This window comes from Hemitrygon akajei, chromosome 8 (assembly GCF_048418815.1).
Source record: "Hemitrygon akajei chromosome 8, sHemAka1.3, whole genome shotgun sequence".
Taxonomy (NCBI): Eukaryota; Metazoa; Chordata; class Chondrichthyes; order Myliobatiformes; family Dasyatidae; genus Hemitrygon; species Hemitrygon akajei.
Window position 1 is genome coordinate 49,537,032 of NC_133131.1, and position 18,492 is coordinate 49,555,523.

Here is an 18,492-nt window from a genome sequence, read left to right on the forward strand (position 1 = left end):
AGAACTATGCAGTTACTTCTTTAGGCTGTGTTGTCAGGCAGTTCTCCTGTATGTTGTACATTTCCTGACAAGGTCTACTTGTAACATTTTCAACTGTTTGTAAGTACTATAACATGACTGTTATTCACTAGGATACTCATCCTGTTCAGTGAATTTATTAATATGGATTGTTCTCCCTGTCTTTTTCAGGTCATGTGTTATCGTTTGTTGCCGCTTGTCATTGTGTCCATCACTGATGGAGTTAGGGAACACCAGCGGGTAAGGAACAATACACTCAGATCCATTCATGTAATTGAACTTCAGCAGATTTTATTCTAATCAAGTCTTATGAAAATGCTGTGCTCGCTGGAGAAAATGGTAGGAGGAAGAATATTCCTTGAAAAGTGGGTGTTAAAGTTTTGGAATCTCTGTTGATGCAGTTTCACTATCATGTTTGCTCCATGTCATTGAAAGTTCTATTTAATTAGGCTTGCTCATTACTTTTCCTGTAGGTTTTCATTTTTTTTTAAATTTCAGGTGGAGAAGTTTACATTGCCCTTTTCAGGGAATGCAAACCACATCATATCAGTTCACTGAATATCACAATTTATCCTTGTTTTATTGCTTTGCTAGCCCACTACTTAACAGCTCTAATGACACTGTCAAGTCCCCTCATTGAACATTTATTAAATCTTCCCTTAACCTCTGATCTGAGGTGAACAATTTCAGTTTCTCTACACATGACTAATTTTCCTCATCATTCCTCCCCTGATCCGGTCTCTTCTCATCTGCACTCTGTCACTTCGACAGTTTCCACTTCCCTGGTCATAATTGTTCATTTTCACCATGGATGGATAATCCATCTGCATTTCCTCATGCTTTTCCTTTGCGCCCTGTCATGGGCATGCACGTAGAGATATTGTCTACAGTAGTTCAAATGAAACTTGTAATTTATAATGATTTAGCAAAACTACTTAGCATTTTTACTCTTACTTTCTGTGTCTAGGCATCGTTGACAAGACCAGTGTTGTCTAACCCTAAGCATTCTTAAAAAGATGATGTTGAACTCTCTTTAAACCATGCAGCCCTTCTAGTGAAGGTACTGCCATAATGTTGCTGGTCATAGGGTCAAGTGATGATGTGCTTCAAAGTTAGAGTGCAGCTTGGAGAAGCTGCAGATGATGGTGTGCCCAAACAAATGTTGGTGTGTTCTCCTCTCCACACAGCTGATGGATCCAAAGGAATGGCATAAACTGATACAGTAGGCACCAGCTGTGTTGCAGGAGTTGCCAGTCGGCTGCCTTAGGGACTCCAGCTCCAGAATTTTCCTTGGAGTTCACTCCCAAGGCCTTCCTCATGAGCGGGTGTAGCTGCAAGGCAGCGGAGGTTTGAAATCAGAGTTTTCCTTCTCTTAGATGAGCTGCCAACCACAGCTGGCGAGCCTCATCCACCCAGTGCGATTAGTTTTTAAGACTCCAATAACCCGTCTTTTCCCCTTCTCCTGGCAGCAGAAATGGGTTTGTCGGACTTAGTAGCTAAGCTACACGTGAAGGACAGGAGCTGGACTTGGTTGTTTGCAGCTATTTGAGATGCATGTCAATAGGAGCATTTAATAGTTAATGGGAAGTTATCCCCACTAAATTCTTCTGCCCCCCCCCCCCCACCCATGGTTATGATAATCTTAAGGAAGCCCTGTAGCATTTATGCATTTGGTCAAATTAAGTTTCTGATCGAGAATTCTTTATAGAATGTGGATGATGAGGACCTTGACGATAGACAGTAGGTCACTGGTACTGCTCATGTGGAAGATGGTCAAAGGCTTTACATTTGTGAATATTAAATGTGATTTACCAGCCTATGGCTGAATATTATTGAGATCTAGCTGCATTATTTATTGAGATATAGGAAATGCAATTGAACATTGTGCAGTCATTAACAAGTTTATGAGAGAAGGAAGATTATTGATGAAGCAGCTGAAGATGGTAGGTTTTGGACACTGTCCAGGGAAGCTACTGCAGAGATGTCCTGGCTCTGGGGTGGTTGACCTCTACTAATCACAGCTAAATTCTTTTGTGCAACATTTCATTGAAATGTTTTTCTCTGTTGCCCATTGATTTCTGTCTTACCATTACTTCTAGATTTCACACTCAGTCAAATGATACTTTAGTGTCAAAAGTAATCATATTCACCTTCTATAATTCTGCTCCTTGGTGTACTAATAAACCCAGGTCCTATATATAATTAATATAATTACTGGATTAACTAGCAAAGAATATTCAGTTGGATTTGCATCTGGCTCATTTTTATTGGGTACAACTGCAGACAGAGCAAAGAGTTAAGTTGTATCACAGAGGCAAAATACAGGATGCAGGACTGAAGGTGCTGTATTTAAATGCGCATAGCATTCGGAGTAAGGTGAGCAAACTCATGGCGCAGTTAGAGATTGGTCAGTATGACACTGCGGGCATCACTGAGTTGTGGCTGAAAGAAGGTCATAATTGGGAGCTTAACATCAAAGGACGTACTTTTGTACTGAAAGGACAGGCAGGAAGGCATGGGTGCTGGTGTGGCTCTGTTAGTAAGAGATGGAATTAGATCTTTAGAAAGAGGTGACATAGGGACAGAGAATGTTGAATGTTTGTGGGTGGATTTAAGAAACCGTAAGAGTGAAAAAACATAGGAATCATTTGTAGGCCTCCAAATAGTAGTCAAGATGTGGGATCGAGATTGCAAAGGGAGCTTAGGAGGATGATGGTACCTAGGAGGATATTAAATGCACCTATTGAACTTTTTCCTTTGTAATAGCAATTGCACTCACTCCTGCTCCTTGACACTTTATGGACCTCTAGCATATAGCTAGTGTCTTCCACAGTAAAGACTGAAGCAAAGTACTTGTTAAGTTCATCTGCCATTTTGTCCCCCATTACTACCTCAGCAGCATATTTTTCCAGTGGTCCAATATCAACTCTCACCTCAAAACTTCTAGGCAAACTGAAAGGTCTTAAGTGGATAAGTCACCTGGACCAGATGGACTACATCCCAGAGTCCTGAGAGAGGTTGCTGAAGAGACAACAGATGCAGTGGTCATGATCTTTCAAGAATCACTTGATTCTGAAGTGGTCCCGGAGGACTGGAAAATTTCAAATGTCACTCCACTCTTTAAGAAGGGAGGAAATTATTGGCCAGTTAGTCTAACCTCAGTGGTTGGGAAAATGTTGGGAGTCTATTATTAAGAATGAGGTTTCGGGGTACTTGGAGACTAATGATAAAATAAGTCAAAGTCAGCATGGTTCCTGTGAAGTGAAATCTTGCCAGACAAATCTGTTAGAATTGTTTGAGGAAGTAACAAGCAGGGAGGGCAAAGGAGAGGCAGTGGATGTCATTTACTTAGGTTTTCAGAAGGCATTTGATAATGTGCCACACATGAGACTGCTTATGATAAAATCCTATGGTGTAACAGAAAATATACTGGCATGGATAGAGGAATGGCTGACAGGCAGGAAACAGCGAGCGGAAATAAAAGGGGCCTTTTCTGGTTGGCTGCCAGTGACTAGTGGTGTTCCTCAGGGGTCAATATTGGGAGTGCTACATTTCACATTGTTTGTCAGTGATTTAGATAATGGAATGGCTTTGTGGCAAAATTTGCGGATGATGCTAAGAGAGGTGGAGAGGCAGGTACTGCTGAGGAAACTGATTGCAGCAAGACTTAAATTGGGAGACTAGGCAAAAACGTGGCAGATAATTGTTGGGAAATGTATGATAATGCATTTGGTAAAAGGAACGATAGTGCGGACTATTATGTAAATGGGGAGAAGGTTCAAACATCAGAGGTGTAGAGGGATTTAAAAGTCATTATGAAAGACTCCCAGAAGGTTAATTCACAGGTTGAGTCTGTGATAAAGAAGACAAGTGCAATGTTGGCATTTATTTCAAGGGAAATAGAATATAAAACCAAGGAGATCATGCTGAAGCTTTTTAAGACACTAGTCAGGCTGCACTTGGAGTATTGTTGACAGTTTTAGGCCCCTTGTCTCAGAAATCATGTACTGTCATTAAGAGTGTCCAGAGGAGGTTCATGATGATTCTGGGAATGAAGGGGTTAACATATGAGGAGCATTTGGCAGCTTTGGGCCTGTACTCACTGGAATTTAGAAGACTGCGTGGGGATCTCATTGAAACCTACCGGATGTTGAAAGGTCTAGATAAGTTGGGTATGAGGAGGATGTTTCCTTTGGTGGGGGTATCCAGCACTAGAGAGCACAGCTTCCGACATTGAGGGGTGACCTTTTAGGACAGAGGTAAGGTAGGATTTTTTTAACCAGAGAGTAGTGAATCTGTGGAATGCTCTGCCACAGACTGCAATGGAGGCCAAGTCCATGGGTATATTCAAAGCAAAAGTTGATAGATTCCTGATTGGTCGGGGCATCAAGGGATATGGTGAAAGGGAAAGTGTATGGGGTTAAATGAGATCTGGGATCAGCCATGATCAAATGGCAGAGCAGACTCGATGTTGTTCTCAATGTGGTAACATTTGCAGTTTGAGGATCTTCAGCTACTCGTGATTCGTCCATGGCAAAGGGTCCTGAGGATTGGTCAGTTGCCAGCTGGGTACCAGGAACCCTTTGCTTATCAGAAGAAGGAACTGAGTTGTACAACACCTGGGACACTAGTCCCAACCAGCCGGAAGACTATTCTCCAAGGGATGTAATTCAGCATGTTACCTCTTTTCAATCAGGTGCTGATTGCACACAGACTTTGCTGGTTCCAGATTCTGAGACCTCTGGGACCTCTATGGCTTACGTAACTAGTGCTACTGTTATAGAAGAGGCTTCCTTGGAGCATGTTCCAAATATAAATGGTATTTTCATAAATTGCAATCATAACTGAGACTGCATACTCCTTTCAGAAAGGGAGACTCCCTATTAAAGAATTAAAAGAATCAACGAGTCCAACACATGCATGAGGAACAGTATCCCATCCTATGACTAGACAAATGTCGCACTTTAATTTTAATCCTAGTTTTATTGAAAGGTTTAGGACAAAATATTTAATTATATTTCACATTGCACAGCAGCTTCCTGACCTGAGTATTTTCAGCAATTTCTTTTTAAATGAAAGGGATTCAGAGTAAAAGCAGGCCCTCCAGTCCGCTACGTCTGTGCCCACCACTGTCTTGTACCGAGTATTTTCTTTTTGCCTTTCAATTCTTGATGACGTTAAGCTGTGCTAGGAAAGATACCCATGGGCACACATCTTCGGTGTTCCATACAGAGAACCATCCTTTGTGTATGTTGTGGGTATCTTCAGAATTTTAAGTACTAGAGGGCCATGTCTCTGAATCCAGTGACACCTGCAATATATCTGATTAATAGAAGTGAATGAGCATGGATTGGGTGCAGAAATACTGGCACTCCCTTGCTATAACTGAAGGGCCTTTTTATTTGTTTATGCAACGAATTTTCTTAAATGTATTTGAGAAAATTCTGATAAGATGGTGGCGCACTCAGTCACAACAACTTCTAAGGGACCAACCAAAGGTGTTGTTGTCTTTTTTAAACATTTTTTACGACTGCAAGAGCCTGTTGGACATTAAGAGCTTAAAGTACTGCAGGTCTACCCTATCAGCAAGTTGCTCATTGGCGGATAAACTAAAGGAGCTGGACTTGGTGTGGCCTGTGCTGATGCCTACCTCAGAAAGACATTGAGGGAGTCGGTACGTGAAGGGGCTTTCCAGTCTAACAGCAAGTAATCGTCTTAGTTGTTTTTCCTGTGATAGCAAGACTCCGTTGGATATTGTTAATGCTGTAAGTCTGATTCACTGATTATTGGCAGACAGCGGGAGAGCTGCATGACCTAGATCCTAGTAAGGACGAGGCCTCAAGCCACAGTGTAACCTGTTCACTGCTGCCTAGGAGAGAGGCTTTGGAGTTGGTGCTGCCCTTGCCCCATGTTCACTCAGTAGAAGATACACCATGTTATGTTTGACTGCAGACTGCTGCAACATTTATGGACTTGTGTTACTGTATTTTACTGATACGTTATGTGCTTGCTATCTTGTATGTTCCTTGTGCTGTGTATGATTGTTGGTACTGTGTTTAGCATCTTGGCCCCAGAGTAACACTGTCTTGTTTGGCTGTATTCATGTGTGGTTGATATTAGTGTGCTGTAAGATTAAACACTGCCCTCTGTGATGTGTAGGTCTAATTTCCTTGTATATTTCCTTTCATGTCTCTTCATTTGTAGCCACAACATTAGTTATCGCTACTCCAAACTCTAGTGTTTCACCCTTCCTCAAACCCCTCCAGCTCTTTTAAAATCACGCACTCTTCCTTGGTCACCTGACCTAATACTCCTTAGTAATTCAGTGATGGCTTGTCACAGATTGCTTTTCTTTCAGATACCATGTGGAAACCGTCGACTAAGCTAAGTTCCAGTCTGTACTAAGCAATTACATGTTTGAGATTAACACTGTCTCTTTTCAATATTCCATCTTCTTGCTTGAGTAGGTATGTGTATGCTGCTAGATCCCATGCTCAAACTCCACAGCTAAATCAATGCCTGGAGCTCAATAGAAAATGGAGGAATAAAGCACTGTAATTCTTGTTAACATTTCAACTTTTATGTGTGCTTTGAGAACTATCCGCAATAACATTTGTAAAATATTCTGCCCTTTGTAAAATATTTCTAAAATGTCTGCCTTTCTTTGAGGCAGCTATTCACTTGCAAACCTGAATTGTGCTCCTTACCCATAATCAGTGATGATGTTGTTAGCCAGGCTTGTGGTCTTTTTCTTTCAGCAGTGTAATCATTTCTCTGCTTAATTAACTCGTGCCAAGCTTGTATAAACCTAGAAGACAAGGAGCACACAGAATATAACACTGCAAGAATTTTGTCATGAAATCTGATCAATATAGAAGCTTCCTGCTACATTAGACCTTTTCCAGTTTGCTTATTGCTCCAATTGGTCCACTGATGATGCCATAGTCTCTGCGCCCCACTCCATCCTGTCCCACCTGGAAAATGGTCCCTCATATGCCAGGATGCTGTCTATCAACTTCAGCTTAGTGTTTAATACTATCTTCCCTCAGAAGCTGGTGGGTAACCTGTCCTCACTGGGTCTCAAACACTTTTCTCTGTATCTGGATCTTGAACTTCTTGACAGAAAAATCACTCCATGTCAGCAACAACATCTCCAGCTTCTGGTGGCCCCCAGGGTGCATGCTCATCTCCCTGCTGTTCATGGTGATGATGCATCAAGTTTGCTGATGATGAAACAGTTGTTGGACCTCATCAACAATGATAAGAGGATGGCTTACAGAGATGAGGTAGGACAGCTGGTAGGATGGTGCAGACACAACATCTTGAGTCTCAACTTGGACAAGACAAAGGAGATGACTGTGGACTTGAAGATTTGGGCTGACCACTCTCACTGCACATAAATGGCTCCTCCCTGAAGAGAGTTAGGAGCACCAAGTTGCTGGGAGTGCACATAATGGATGATCATAATAGGGCACAAGTGAGAGCATTCTGACTAGCTGCATCACTGCCTGGTATGGGAACTGTATTTCCCTCAATCGCAGGACTCTGCAGAGAATGGTGCAGACAGTCCAGCGCACCTGTAGATGTGAACTTCCCACTATTTACAAAGACGGGCGTGTAAAAAAAGGACCAGAAGGATCATTGGGGACCTGAGTCACCCCAACCACAAACTGCTCTAGCTGCTACCATCCGGGAAACGATACCGCAGCATAAAAGCCAGGACCAACAGACTCCGGGACAGCTTCTTCCACCAGGCCATCAGACTGATTAATTCACGCTGATACAATTGTGTATCTATGTTATATTGACTGTCCTGTTGTACATAATATTTATTATAAATTACTATAATTTGCACATTGCATATTTAGATGGAGACATAACATAAAGATTTTTACTCCTCATGTATGTGAAGGATGTATGTAATAAAATCAATTCAATTCAATTCACTTGGTCCCTCAACATCCAACATCTCCTTTGATTACGAAAGCACAACAGCCTCTCCATTTCCTGAGGAGATTGAAGTGAGTGAGACTCCCCCACCCCACCTTCCAGTCAATTTTTACAGGAGCATCACGCGCCATCAAGTGTCCTGAACAGCTGCATCACTATCTGGTATGGGAGCTGAAAGGCATCTGACTGCAAGCCTCTACAAAGCATTACAAGGATCAACAGGGTTTCTCTTCCACCCATCAGAAATATTTGTCAAGAGCGCTGCGTATGTCAGTGATCCCTCCCATCCGTCCAACAATCTCTTTAAACCCTTATTATCAAGAAGAAGGTAGTGTAGCATTAGAACAAAAACTAATAGGATGAGAAACAACTTCTTCCCTCAGTCTGTGAGTCTACTGAGCTCCCTGCCACCACCCATCTCATCACGCATGCACCAGTAGTGTTAAAGTGTTTACTTTTTAACTTGTGTCGTAAATATTGTTAATTTATTTGTAGTAATATTATGTATGTGTTGTGTGTGACTTGTGTGTGTTGTGTTGTGCACCTCGTTCTGGAGGAACGTTGTTTTGTCTGGCAGTATACGTATATCTGCTTGAATGACATTCAGTTGTGGACTAGCCACAATTTCCTTCTAGTCAAGAGCTTTCAGCTCTGGTGCCTTATGGGTGTCAGTGATGATCTTGAATTACAAGGGGAAGATCCTGGATTAATGAGCTTTCAGCTGGTATTCAGACATTCTTCATCCTTCCACTGCGGTGATTTCAATAGGACTCACGCTGACAAAAACACAGGAAATTCTGCAGATGCTGGGAATCAATGGAAATGGACAAACAATCGAAGTTTCAGGCCAGGATCTTTCTTTAGAACTGACATAAAAACAAGAAATGCTACAGATGCTGGAAATCCAAAGAAACACACACACATTGCTAAGAGGAATTCAGCAGGTCAGGCTACATCCATGGAAACGAACAAACTCTAGAAGTATCTCAGCCCAAAATGTCAACTGCTTGTTCATTCCCATGGATGCTGCCTGACCTGAGCTCCCCCAGCATTATATGTGCACGTTGACTCAGGGCACCACAGGTGGCGGGTATTGGTGCTGTCTGTATTTAAGTAGTGTGATAATACCACATATTGCAGGTTCCCTCAACCACAGTACAGCTGAGAAGTATGTCTAGTTTGATGCACAATTTTTTTTTATATTGTATTCATCTGGTAATAATTAGTCAATGCATCTCTGCTGGTGCCGTGAGATGTGGATTACTTTTAACAGCAATATGATTGAGAGTTCCACTTTAGATACAGAACTGATTTCCCAGGAGAAGACAGGAGTCTCTAGCTCACCAGCTGATCATCTGATGGAGCTGGCTAAAGAAACAGTCCCCATAATTGTCCAACCTAAAACTCCTGCCTCTATACACTTTATTAGGTACGGAGGTGGAACTGGGTATGGTCTGTGTAGCCCATCTGCTTCAACGTTTGACTGTTGTGCCTTCATAAATACTCTTCTGCACACCGTATTGCAAAGGGTGGTTCTTTGTGTTCCTGTCAGCTTTAACCGGTCTGTCCATTCTCCTCTGATCTCATCAACAAGGCATTCTCACCCAGAGAACTGCTGTTCGCTGAATGTTTTCTGCATCGTTCGCTGTAAATTCTACAGACTGTTGTGCGTGAAAATCCCAAGAGATCAACTTTATCTGAGATACTTAAACCATTTCTTCTGGCACCAACAATCATTCCATGGTCAAAGTCACTTAGATCCCATTTCTTCCCCATTCTGGTGTTTGGTCTGAACAACAACTGAACCTCTTGATCAAGTTTGCATGTTTTTATGCATTGACTTGCTGTGATAAGATTGGCTAGTTAGGTGTACCTAATAAAGTGGCCACTGAGTGCATGATCTCCATCTAATGAGTTAAATGAGGATTTGGTTTAAGCTGTCACTGCAGCTGATCAGAGTATTTCATGTTTAGTTTGACATAATTAGTTCAACTATCAGGAGACATTGGTTCTTTGATTTGCAACCATGCTCTGCTATTGGTGTTCTGGGAGCATACATTTGCAATTGTGCGTCATTTGTCCTCTAGGAGAAAACCAGGTATTCTGTATTCCACAGCAATCATTAAATTCTAGTTTCTGCTATCTCTCCCAGCTACTTCAACCCAACATGACTCAGTCACTATACTTAAGCTACTAGATTTAAGTATATTGTCATTAGTAATTACCTTGTATGTATGTGCATGACTGTACTTTTTTTTGGCCAAATTCTGATAGTTTAAATATCTTAGTTACGTCATCCAAGTTAGCTGATAATTATTGTGATAAAATTATATTGAGGAAGAAAGCTCGAAGTCAGATATGCTAATTAAACGCTTGGGATCCTTGTTCTCCAGCACTGGTTATATAGAGCTATGTAATCACTATATAATTCCAGGGTTGTACCTGTGTGTGCAGTCAGGAATGTAGAAAGTGCACGTGCAGTTATTTGGGTGGTGCATGGGCATGTATGTAAGTTAGAAATACTATATCCAAGCTGAGCTCATGAGTACTTTAATACATACTGTTGCAGCTGTAATTTGAACACATCAAAGAAACAGATCCCTTCAATTTATCTCTTCAGTTCCTTCTGATACCTTGCTAGGCTGGAGCCTGCATTCCAGGCAGACATTTCAGTGCAGTTTAGGCAACTTTAAGTTGAAGTTTTCTCTTCAGGTGCACATCCTATTGAGGCACAGTTCAACATAAAGCCATGGTTTCTGCCTGTCCTCAACGGCATTTATCTTGGATCCAATACTGGCAGAAAAACTTGTGCCAGCCTGGATCAACTAAGAGGATTGACACAGTTGAGTTATTTTTCAGGGGAAGCTTTCGTTTTAAATTTTTCTAAATTTTAAGAGCAACTTTCAAACTCTGAGTAGGTTGTCTTGTTTGCCATATGTTGTAATGCAAAGATGTGAGTTGTGCACTAGTTATGATATTTGATTGAATTTTTAATTCATTAGCTTGTTGGTTTTTAGAGGGTGATGGAAACAGGCCCTTCAGCCCGAAGGGTCCATGCTGGCCCTCAATTACTAATCCCATTTTTAAAATTTTCCCCACAACCCCCCCGATTCCCCAGTTCTACCACTCACCTACACACTAAAGTTAATGTGCAAAGGCAAGTTAATCTGCTTGTCTTGGAAGTGTTTTATTTATTTATTGATGCTACTAGGAGTCGGTCCTTTGAACCACACCTCTCCAGCAACACCAAACAAACCCAATTAACCCTAACCTCATCACAAGGCAATTTACCAAGACCATTTAACCTACCCAGTATGTCCTTGGACTGGGGGAGGGAAACTGGAGGACCAAGAGAAACCCTAGGAGATGGCAGATGAACTAAAGGAGTATTTTGCATCAGTCTTCACTGTGGAGGATATTAGCAGTGTGTCAGATGCTGAAGGGTGTGAGGGAAGAGAAGTGAGTGCAGTTACTATTACAAGGGAGAAGATGCTCAATAATCTGAAAGACCTCAGGGTACGTAACTCACCTGGACCAGATGAACTGCACCCTGGGGTTCTGAAAGAGGTAGTGGTAGAGATTTTGGAGGCATTAGTAATGATCTTTCAAAAATCATTGGACTCTGACATGATGCTAGAGGACTGGAAAATTGTGAATGTCACTTCACTGTTTAAGAAAGGAGGGAGGCAGCAGAAAGGAAATAATAGACCAGTTAGCCTGACCTCAATGGTTAGGAAGATGTTGGAGTTGTTTGTTAAGGATGAGGTTATGGAGTACTTGATGACACAGCATAAGATAGGACAAAGCCAGCATGTTTTCCATAAGGGAAAATCTTGTCTGACAAACCTGTTGGAATTCTCTGAGGAGATTACAAGTAGGATAGATAAAGGGAATGCAGTGGATGTTGTACTTTCAGAAGGCCTTTGACAAGGTGCCACACATGAGGCTGCTTACCAAGTTAAGAGCCCATGGTATTATAGGAAAGCTACTGGCATGGTTAGAGCATTGTCTGATCGGCAGGAGTCAGCAAATAGGAGTAAAAGAATAATTTTCAGGTTGGCTGCCAGTGATTAGTGGTGTTCTACAGGGTCGGTATTGAAACTGCTTTTTGTGCTGTATATCATTGAGATGATGGAATAGGTGGCTTTGTTGCCAAGTTTGCAGATGGTACGAAGATTGGTGGAGGGGCAGGTAGTGTTGAGGAAACAGGTAGGATGCAGAAGGACTTAGACAGATTAGGAGAATGGGCAAGAAAGTGTCAAATGAAAAACAAAATTGGAAAATGCATAGTCATACACTTGTGTGGACTGTAAATGTGCAGACTATTTTCTAAATGGGGAGAAAATCAAAAAATCTGAGATGCAAGGGGACTTGGGGGCCCTTGTGCAAAACACCCAAAAGGTTAACTTGCAGGTTGAATCAGTGGTGAGGAAGGCAAATGCAATGTTAGCATTCATTTCAAGAGGTTGAAAATACAAGGATGTGATGCTGAGGCTTGATAAGGCACTGGTGAGGCCTCACCTTGAGTATTGTGAACAGCTTGGGGCTCCTCATCTAAGAAAAGATGTGCTGACATTGGAGAGGGTTCAGAGGAGGTTTACAAGGATGATTCCAGGAATGAAAGTGTTATCATACGGGGAATGTTTGATAGCTCTGGGTCTGTACTCACTGGGATTTAGAAGGATTTGAGGGGGGGCATCTCTTTGAAACCTTTCTAATGTTGAAAGGCCTAGACAGAGTAGATGTGAAAAGGATGTTTGCCATGGTGGGGGAGTCTAAGACAAGAGGGCCCAGCCTCAGTATAGGGGGGGCGCCCATTTAAAAAAGAGATGCAGGGAAATTTCTGTAGTTAGTGCATGGTGAATTTATGGAATCTATTACCACTTGCAGCTGTGGAGGCCAGGCCATTGGGTGTATTTAAGGCAGAGCTTGTTAAGTTTTTGATTGGACACAGTATCAAAGGTTATGGGGAGAAGGCCAGGGAGTGGGACTGAGGAGGGGAAAACAATTGAATGGTGAAGCAGACTTGATGGGCCAAATGGCCTAATTCTGCTCCAGTGTCTTGTGGTCTAAAACCCATGATTAACTGCTCCATAATTGGGCTCCGAACTCTATAACACCCCGAGCTGTAATAGCATCTCACTAACCACCACACGATCGTGATAAGTCATTCACATTTCTCTAGTACCTTGCGGGATCTTACTGAGAGACTGCTTTGGCTGTCAGATGTCTCTCTTACCTACGTGTTCCCTGAATTAGTCCAGTCATAATATGCACTGAAAAGGACAATTGCTAGAGGCAGAAAGTAATGAAGAATGAAGATTTCACCTCTGGCTGTAATGTCCCTTCTCAGGGCAGTGTTACCTAACACTCTCAACTACCCAGCATCTGTGGAAAGGGGGATGCTGGGGGCAGGGTGCATGAATATTGCTGGTTGAATGAGACTTGCTCAGAAATAAATAACTGTCCATAGCACAATAGTATTTCATGTGTAGATCTTAAATAAATTGCTGAACTACATGTTATCTCCTTAGCCTTTTATATATAGCAATTCTATGTTTTAATATGAAATGAAGCAAAAATAAATCAAATGAATGGCCGTATTCAGCATCGCATTAAGTGCCAAGTCTTCAGAGAGAATGTTGCTGTTAATTGTTCTGTAGTTGCATCACCCCTCTGCATAATATAAATAAACTAAAACTACTTTTCACAATTGTTTTGCATAATCCTAGAAATAAACTTCACTTTTTGATCTTATTTTCAAAGCAAAAACACATTTGCTGGTTACATGAGAACTCTGGATGCATGAATAACAGATAAACAAGCTTTAGTTGTGGGCTGGATAGAACTTGCTTAATAACTTGCATGGGAGTTTCATATTAATACAGTTCATTGGTGTGTTACTCTCAAAACTTCTCTGGATCTTTATTACAATTATCACTAAGGAAAGTTAGGAGTTGGGCAGTCTGTTTGCTTAAAATTCAGTAATTGCAGTCCAGTTCTTCAACAATTAACTGAACAGAAACTTGGGATTGCAGAGTACAGGCTGCAGTAAAGCTGAGCTGCCCTGTGACAACCGCAGTGGGCTGGTGAGCCACCACTTGTGTCTTAACAGGAGATCACAGACCAGTGTAAATTTCCCAGCTTTGACCCATCTACTGCTATTGACAGATATGGTCTCCAGTTATCCAACAAGTTGAGGATTTTAGTGTTTCATAGTGAATGTGAGGTTATATAATAGACTTTCTGCCATTTTAAATGGCTAAATATCAGTAGTTTTGTCTGCGAGTAACTGTGTTTACAAAAATGGCCTAGTGTCTTGTTCTTGGTTTTTCTTCATTAAAATTAAAATTATTTGGTGTTACTAGCACTTTTATGAAGAGTTAATTTTCTTCAACCCATTATTTTTGTTTCACTAGTGGACATTGACTTAAAAATAACGGATTCAGTCCATTTCATTGAGGATCCTTGAAGAACACTAATTAGAATGTGCCTGCTGGCTCAGTGATGATGGTCGGTTCACGCAGATAAGATATAATTAAATAGAATTAGTGTGCAAAGTAATGTACTGATATAAAGTAGTATTGTAAATTTGAATCCTATTTCAATCTTCAATTGGCAGAAAAAAATTGCCCCTCAGCTTCCTGAGTTGTTGCTCATTTTCATGCATTGTACGGCTTTTTGTTGCCATTTCCTTACCATTTGTCTGTTTTTTACAAGGCTGAGTTGCTAGCTCAAAGCTCAACCCAGTGTGCAAGGAGCCAGCCGGATTCGATCCCGGGGCCAGTGGCCTCCAAGTCTGGGTTGATGCCACTACACCACTGGCTGGCTACTCCAGCTTCTTGGGTATTTTAGTTTAATTAGTTATTCTGCCTCATCTTACTATTTCCACCATTTGTTAGGTTATGGAATTCCACAGTTTTCTTTCTTCAAAACAATGTCTTAGGATGGCTTGTGTCTATCTGAGAAAGTGACAGCCTTATTTTAGTGTCCTAACTACAAGCCAGAACATCAGTCAATGCAGAACTTCTATAGTATAATTTTAAATAATCATTCACACCTGGATCTGGAGCTCACCTTAGAACACGATTTAAGCCTCGGACCTGCTGAGATCAGAACAACTCTACTGAGCTGGAAATAGGGAGCATCTTCTACTTTTATTTTAAATTGTCAGCAACTGCAGTGTTAGACTTCTGGAATATCATTACCAAAATGAAGGCGGTACGTAGCAATGTACAGTGGTATTGTGTTGTTTCCCATTGCCAGTAAGGCTCAGTTGGTAACACTGAATCAATTTGGCAGTGAAACATTGACTTCTATCATTTGATCTGAGGCTTTGTTAAACTGAAGCTTCTACTGCTTCCTAATGTGAGGGAGAGATGGTCTATTCATATAGTAAATATCTCATTATCCAATTATTCTCATCAGGGTGAAGAGTAAGAATGTATTTGTAAGTAGGCTAATTAGATAGCAACAGAAATGTACAGCAGCTTTCCTGATTGTGTAATGATGTAATGAATAAAGATTGAATTGGTTCATGAGTTTAAATGGCTGCTTCAGATTGCACTTCTTTTACTGTCCAATAGTAATTCTTTATCTTATATGGATGATTGCAGTTTGCATATCCCAAAAACTGAATCCCATTTGCCTTCATTAGTTCTGCATCCTTCTATTACCTTGCCTGTTCAGATGCTTTTTAAATTTCTCTTTAATGTTGTGGTTGTATCTTTTCCACCACTTCCACTGCAGCAAGTTCCAGGTAGCAAGCACCTGCTGTGTAAATGATAACAAAAGCTTCCCTCAAATTCCTTGTAACGTTTCTTCCTCAATTTAAACCTCCTTGGTTTAATGTTTTACCCATGGGAAAAAGATTCTGTTTTATGTCCCTCTATCAAGTCACCCCTTTACCTCCAGGGAAAGTAAGCCTAGCCTATCTAATCTCACCCCATAACTAAAGTTCCCCAGTCCAGGAAATATCCTGGTAATATTCTTCTGCACTTTCTCCATTGCAACCATGTCCTTGTTGTATGGTGACCAGAACGGCACATAGTTCTCTAAAAATGCAGGCTGAAAGTATTTTGTGAAGTTGCAGCATAACATCACAACTGTTGTATTTTATGCCCAGCCTTATCAAGGCAAGCATGCCAAATGCGGTTTTAACCTTATCTACATGTGTTGCCAATTTCAGGGAGCTATGGACTTGAATCCCAAGGCCCCTCTGTGAATCAGTATTCCTTAGCCCCTACCATTTACTGTATCTGTTCTACCCCTATTTGACTTCACAAAATGCATTACTTTCCACTTATCAGTATTAAATTCCATCTGCCACTGTTCCACCCAACTTCTCATCTGATCTATATCTTGCAGTAGACTTGGACAATCTTCCTTGCGAGGCACAGCACCATCCACTTTTGTGTCATTCACACATCTGCTAATCATACCTCCTATATTTTGCATTCAAGTTGTTAATATATATCATATAATGTACATATCAAGCATTGCTTCAGTTTATCCGCATACTCCTTACTACCTTACACATCCTTCTCTTTGTATATATAGATTCATTTAGGACCATGCCCCCATTCCCTGGTTTTACACTTCGGAACCCCTTTGGTCCCTAAAGGGATCACACTTTCTCTGGCTGCTCTTATGGAATATTTCAAAATTCTCTTTAATCTTACTTGCCAAGGACATTTCAAAGTCCCTTTTTGCCCTATTAATTTATTTCTTTTATCTTCACTGTCCATATTTCTCAACAGACTCAATTTGACTCTCCCTGCTGTGTGCTTCCTTTTTCTATCCTGATCAAACTTTCTATATCCTTGGTCGTGCAGGGTTTCCTAATCTTGCCCCATCTTTTGCTTTTGCTCTTAACAGAACATGCTGTCCCTAGACAGTTACTCACTCTCTTTTTAAGAAGACTCCTTTCTTAGGAGATATTTTAGCTGCAAGCATCTGCTCTTAGTTTAGTTGGACTTTTCCCAGTTTAAGACCTTAATGTGAGGACCACACTAATTCCTTTCCAGAACTACTCTGAAACTTACAGAATAATGATCACTGTTCAAAGTGTTTCCTACACTGATATTCCCACCACCTTCCCCGTTTCATTTAAGATTGAGTACAGCTCTGTCTTTGGAAGGACTATCTATGTATTTAATCAAAAACCTCCCTTGGCTGCACTTAATACACTCTGCTCCATCTAAGCTCCTCTCACTAAGGCAATCCCAGTCAACATTTTAAAAGTTAAATTCCCCCCCCCCCCCCCTCTATAACCATATCGTTTGTCCAAGTTTCTGCAAGTTGCTGACACTGTCTGTTCTAATTCCTGCTGACTATTGAGAGGGTGATAATATAACCCCAACATGATCACCCCAACTTATTCCTAAATTCTTCTCATATGGCCCGTTGGACGAGTCCTTCAGAATATGCTGATGTTCTTCCGTATCAGTAATGTGACTTAACATCCTGTGCATTACCATCTGTTGCATCTGAAACTCTGTATCCCAGATTGTTCAACCACTTAACCACATTTCCTTGATTGCAATAATATAACATTCCATGTTTGAGAAAAAATATACAGTAATGTTCTTGTTTGATATAAACCTTCTTCTGTCACATTAGTACACCCATGGATTGGCCCCTCCTCACAGCTCTGTAACTTTGGCATTCCAACCCTTTTTGAAAACTTCTGCTTAATCCCAAATACATTTGTAGCATTATAAGCCACTAAATCCTACCCCATGTTCTTTAGATCACAATCTGGTGTTAGTCATGGACACCACCTAAGGCTACATCCACACTAGACCGGATAATTTAGAAAACGCTGGTTTCACATAAAAACGATAGGCGTCCACACTATGCGTTTTTGAAAATATCTCTATCCACATTGAAACGGAGATCTCGGTGAACCTCCTCCTCCTGCGCATGCGCAGGACACATCTACCGAAAACAAGCGACATGTTTGGTGTCGAATCTCACCATAAAAGTGCGCATTTGTGTAGTTACAGACTAGAAAAACTTAAACAACAGACAGCTGTTGGCTCTCGCGCAGGAGAACTTAAAACTAAAAAAAAATAAATACTGGAGCGTGAGGCGGTCACCGGCAGGGACTTCACGGACAGATTGACCCGGCTGACGATGAACATTGAAAAACTGACTAACTCTGTTGCATTAATAAAGCACCTTGTTAAATGTATAAAACACGTCTGCATCAGTGTTATCTTGTATTTCCATACAATGTTACATTAGGCTGTTGCACATCTATTGTCAGAGAAGTACTTGCATAAATAGGTAAACCACCTTCATACGAGCAAGGACAGAAAACAGGGCAAAGTGAGTACACTATACTTATTTATTCAGTAAGTTATGGGTCAAAGTATTTGGTGAGTACAGTTCTAACTCTTCTGGCTTCAGTCTTGTTGCCATCTGTTCTGAAATTGTTAGGTTGTGTTCAAGAAAACAATGAAATAGCGCGCTGTCGTCTGATAGCGTTTTCAAAAGTCTCCGGTTACCCTGTTCACACTG

The 18,492-nt window shown here is 41.1% G+C and overlaps 1 protein-coding gene across 1 annotated transcript in view; it reads left to right on the top strand.

Annotated features, from left to right (window-relative positions):
- The window catches only part of mybbp1a (MYB binding protein (P160) 1a), a 113,170-nt gene that overhangs the window by 81,345 nt on the left and 13,333 nt on the right, over positions 1–18,492 (top strand). Inside the window, exon 23 of the mRNA XM_073053819.1 lies at positions 190–258. Within this exon, the coding sequence (XP_072909920.1) occupies positions 190–258 (69 nt within the window). The remainder of the gene's footprint in view (positions 1–189; positions 259–18,492) is intronic.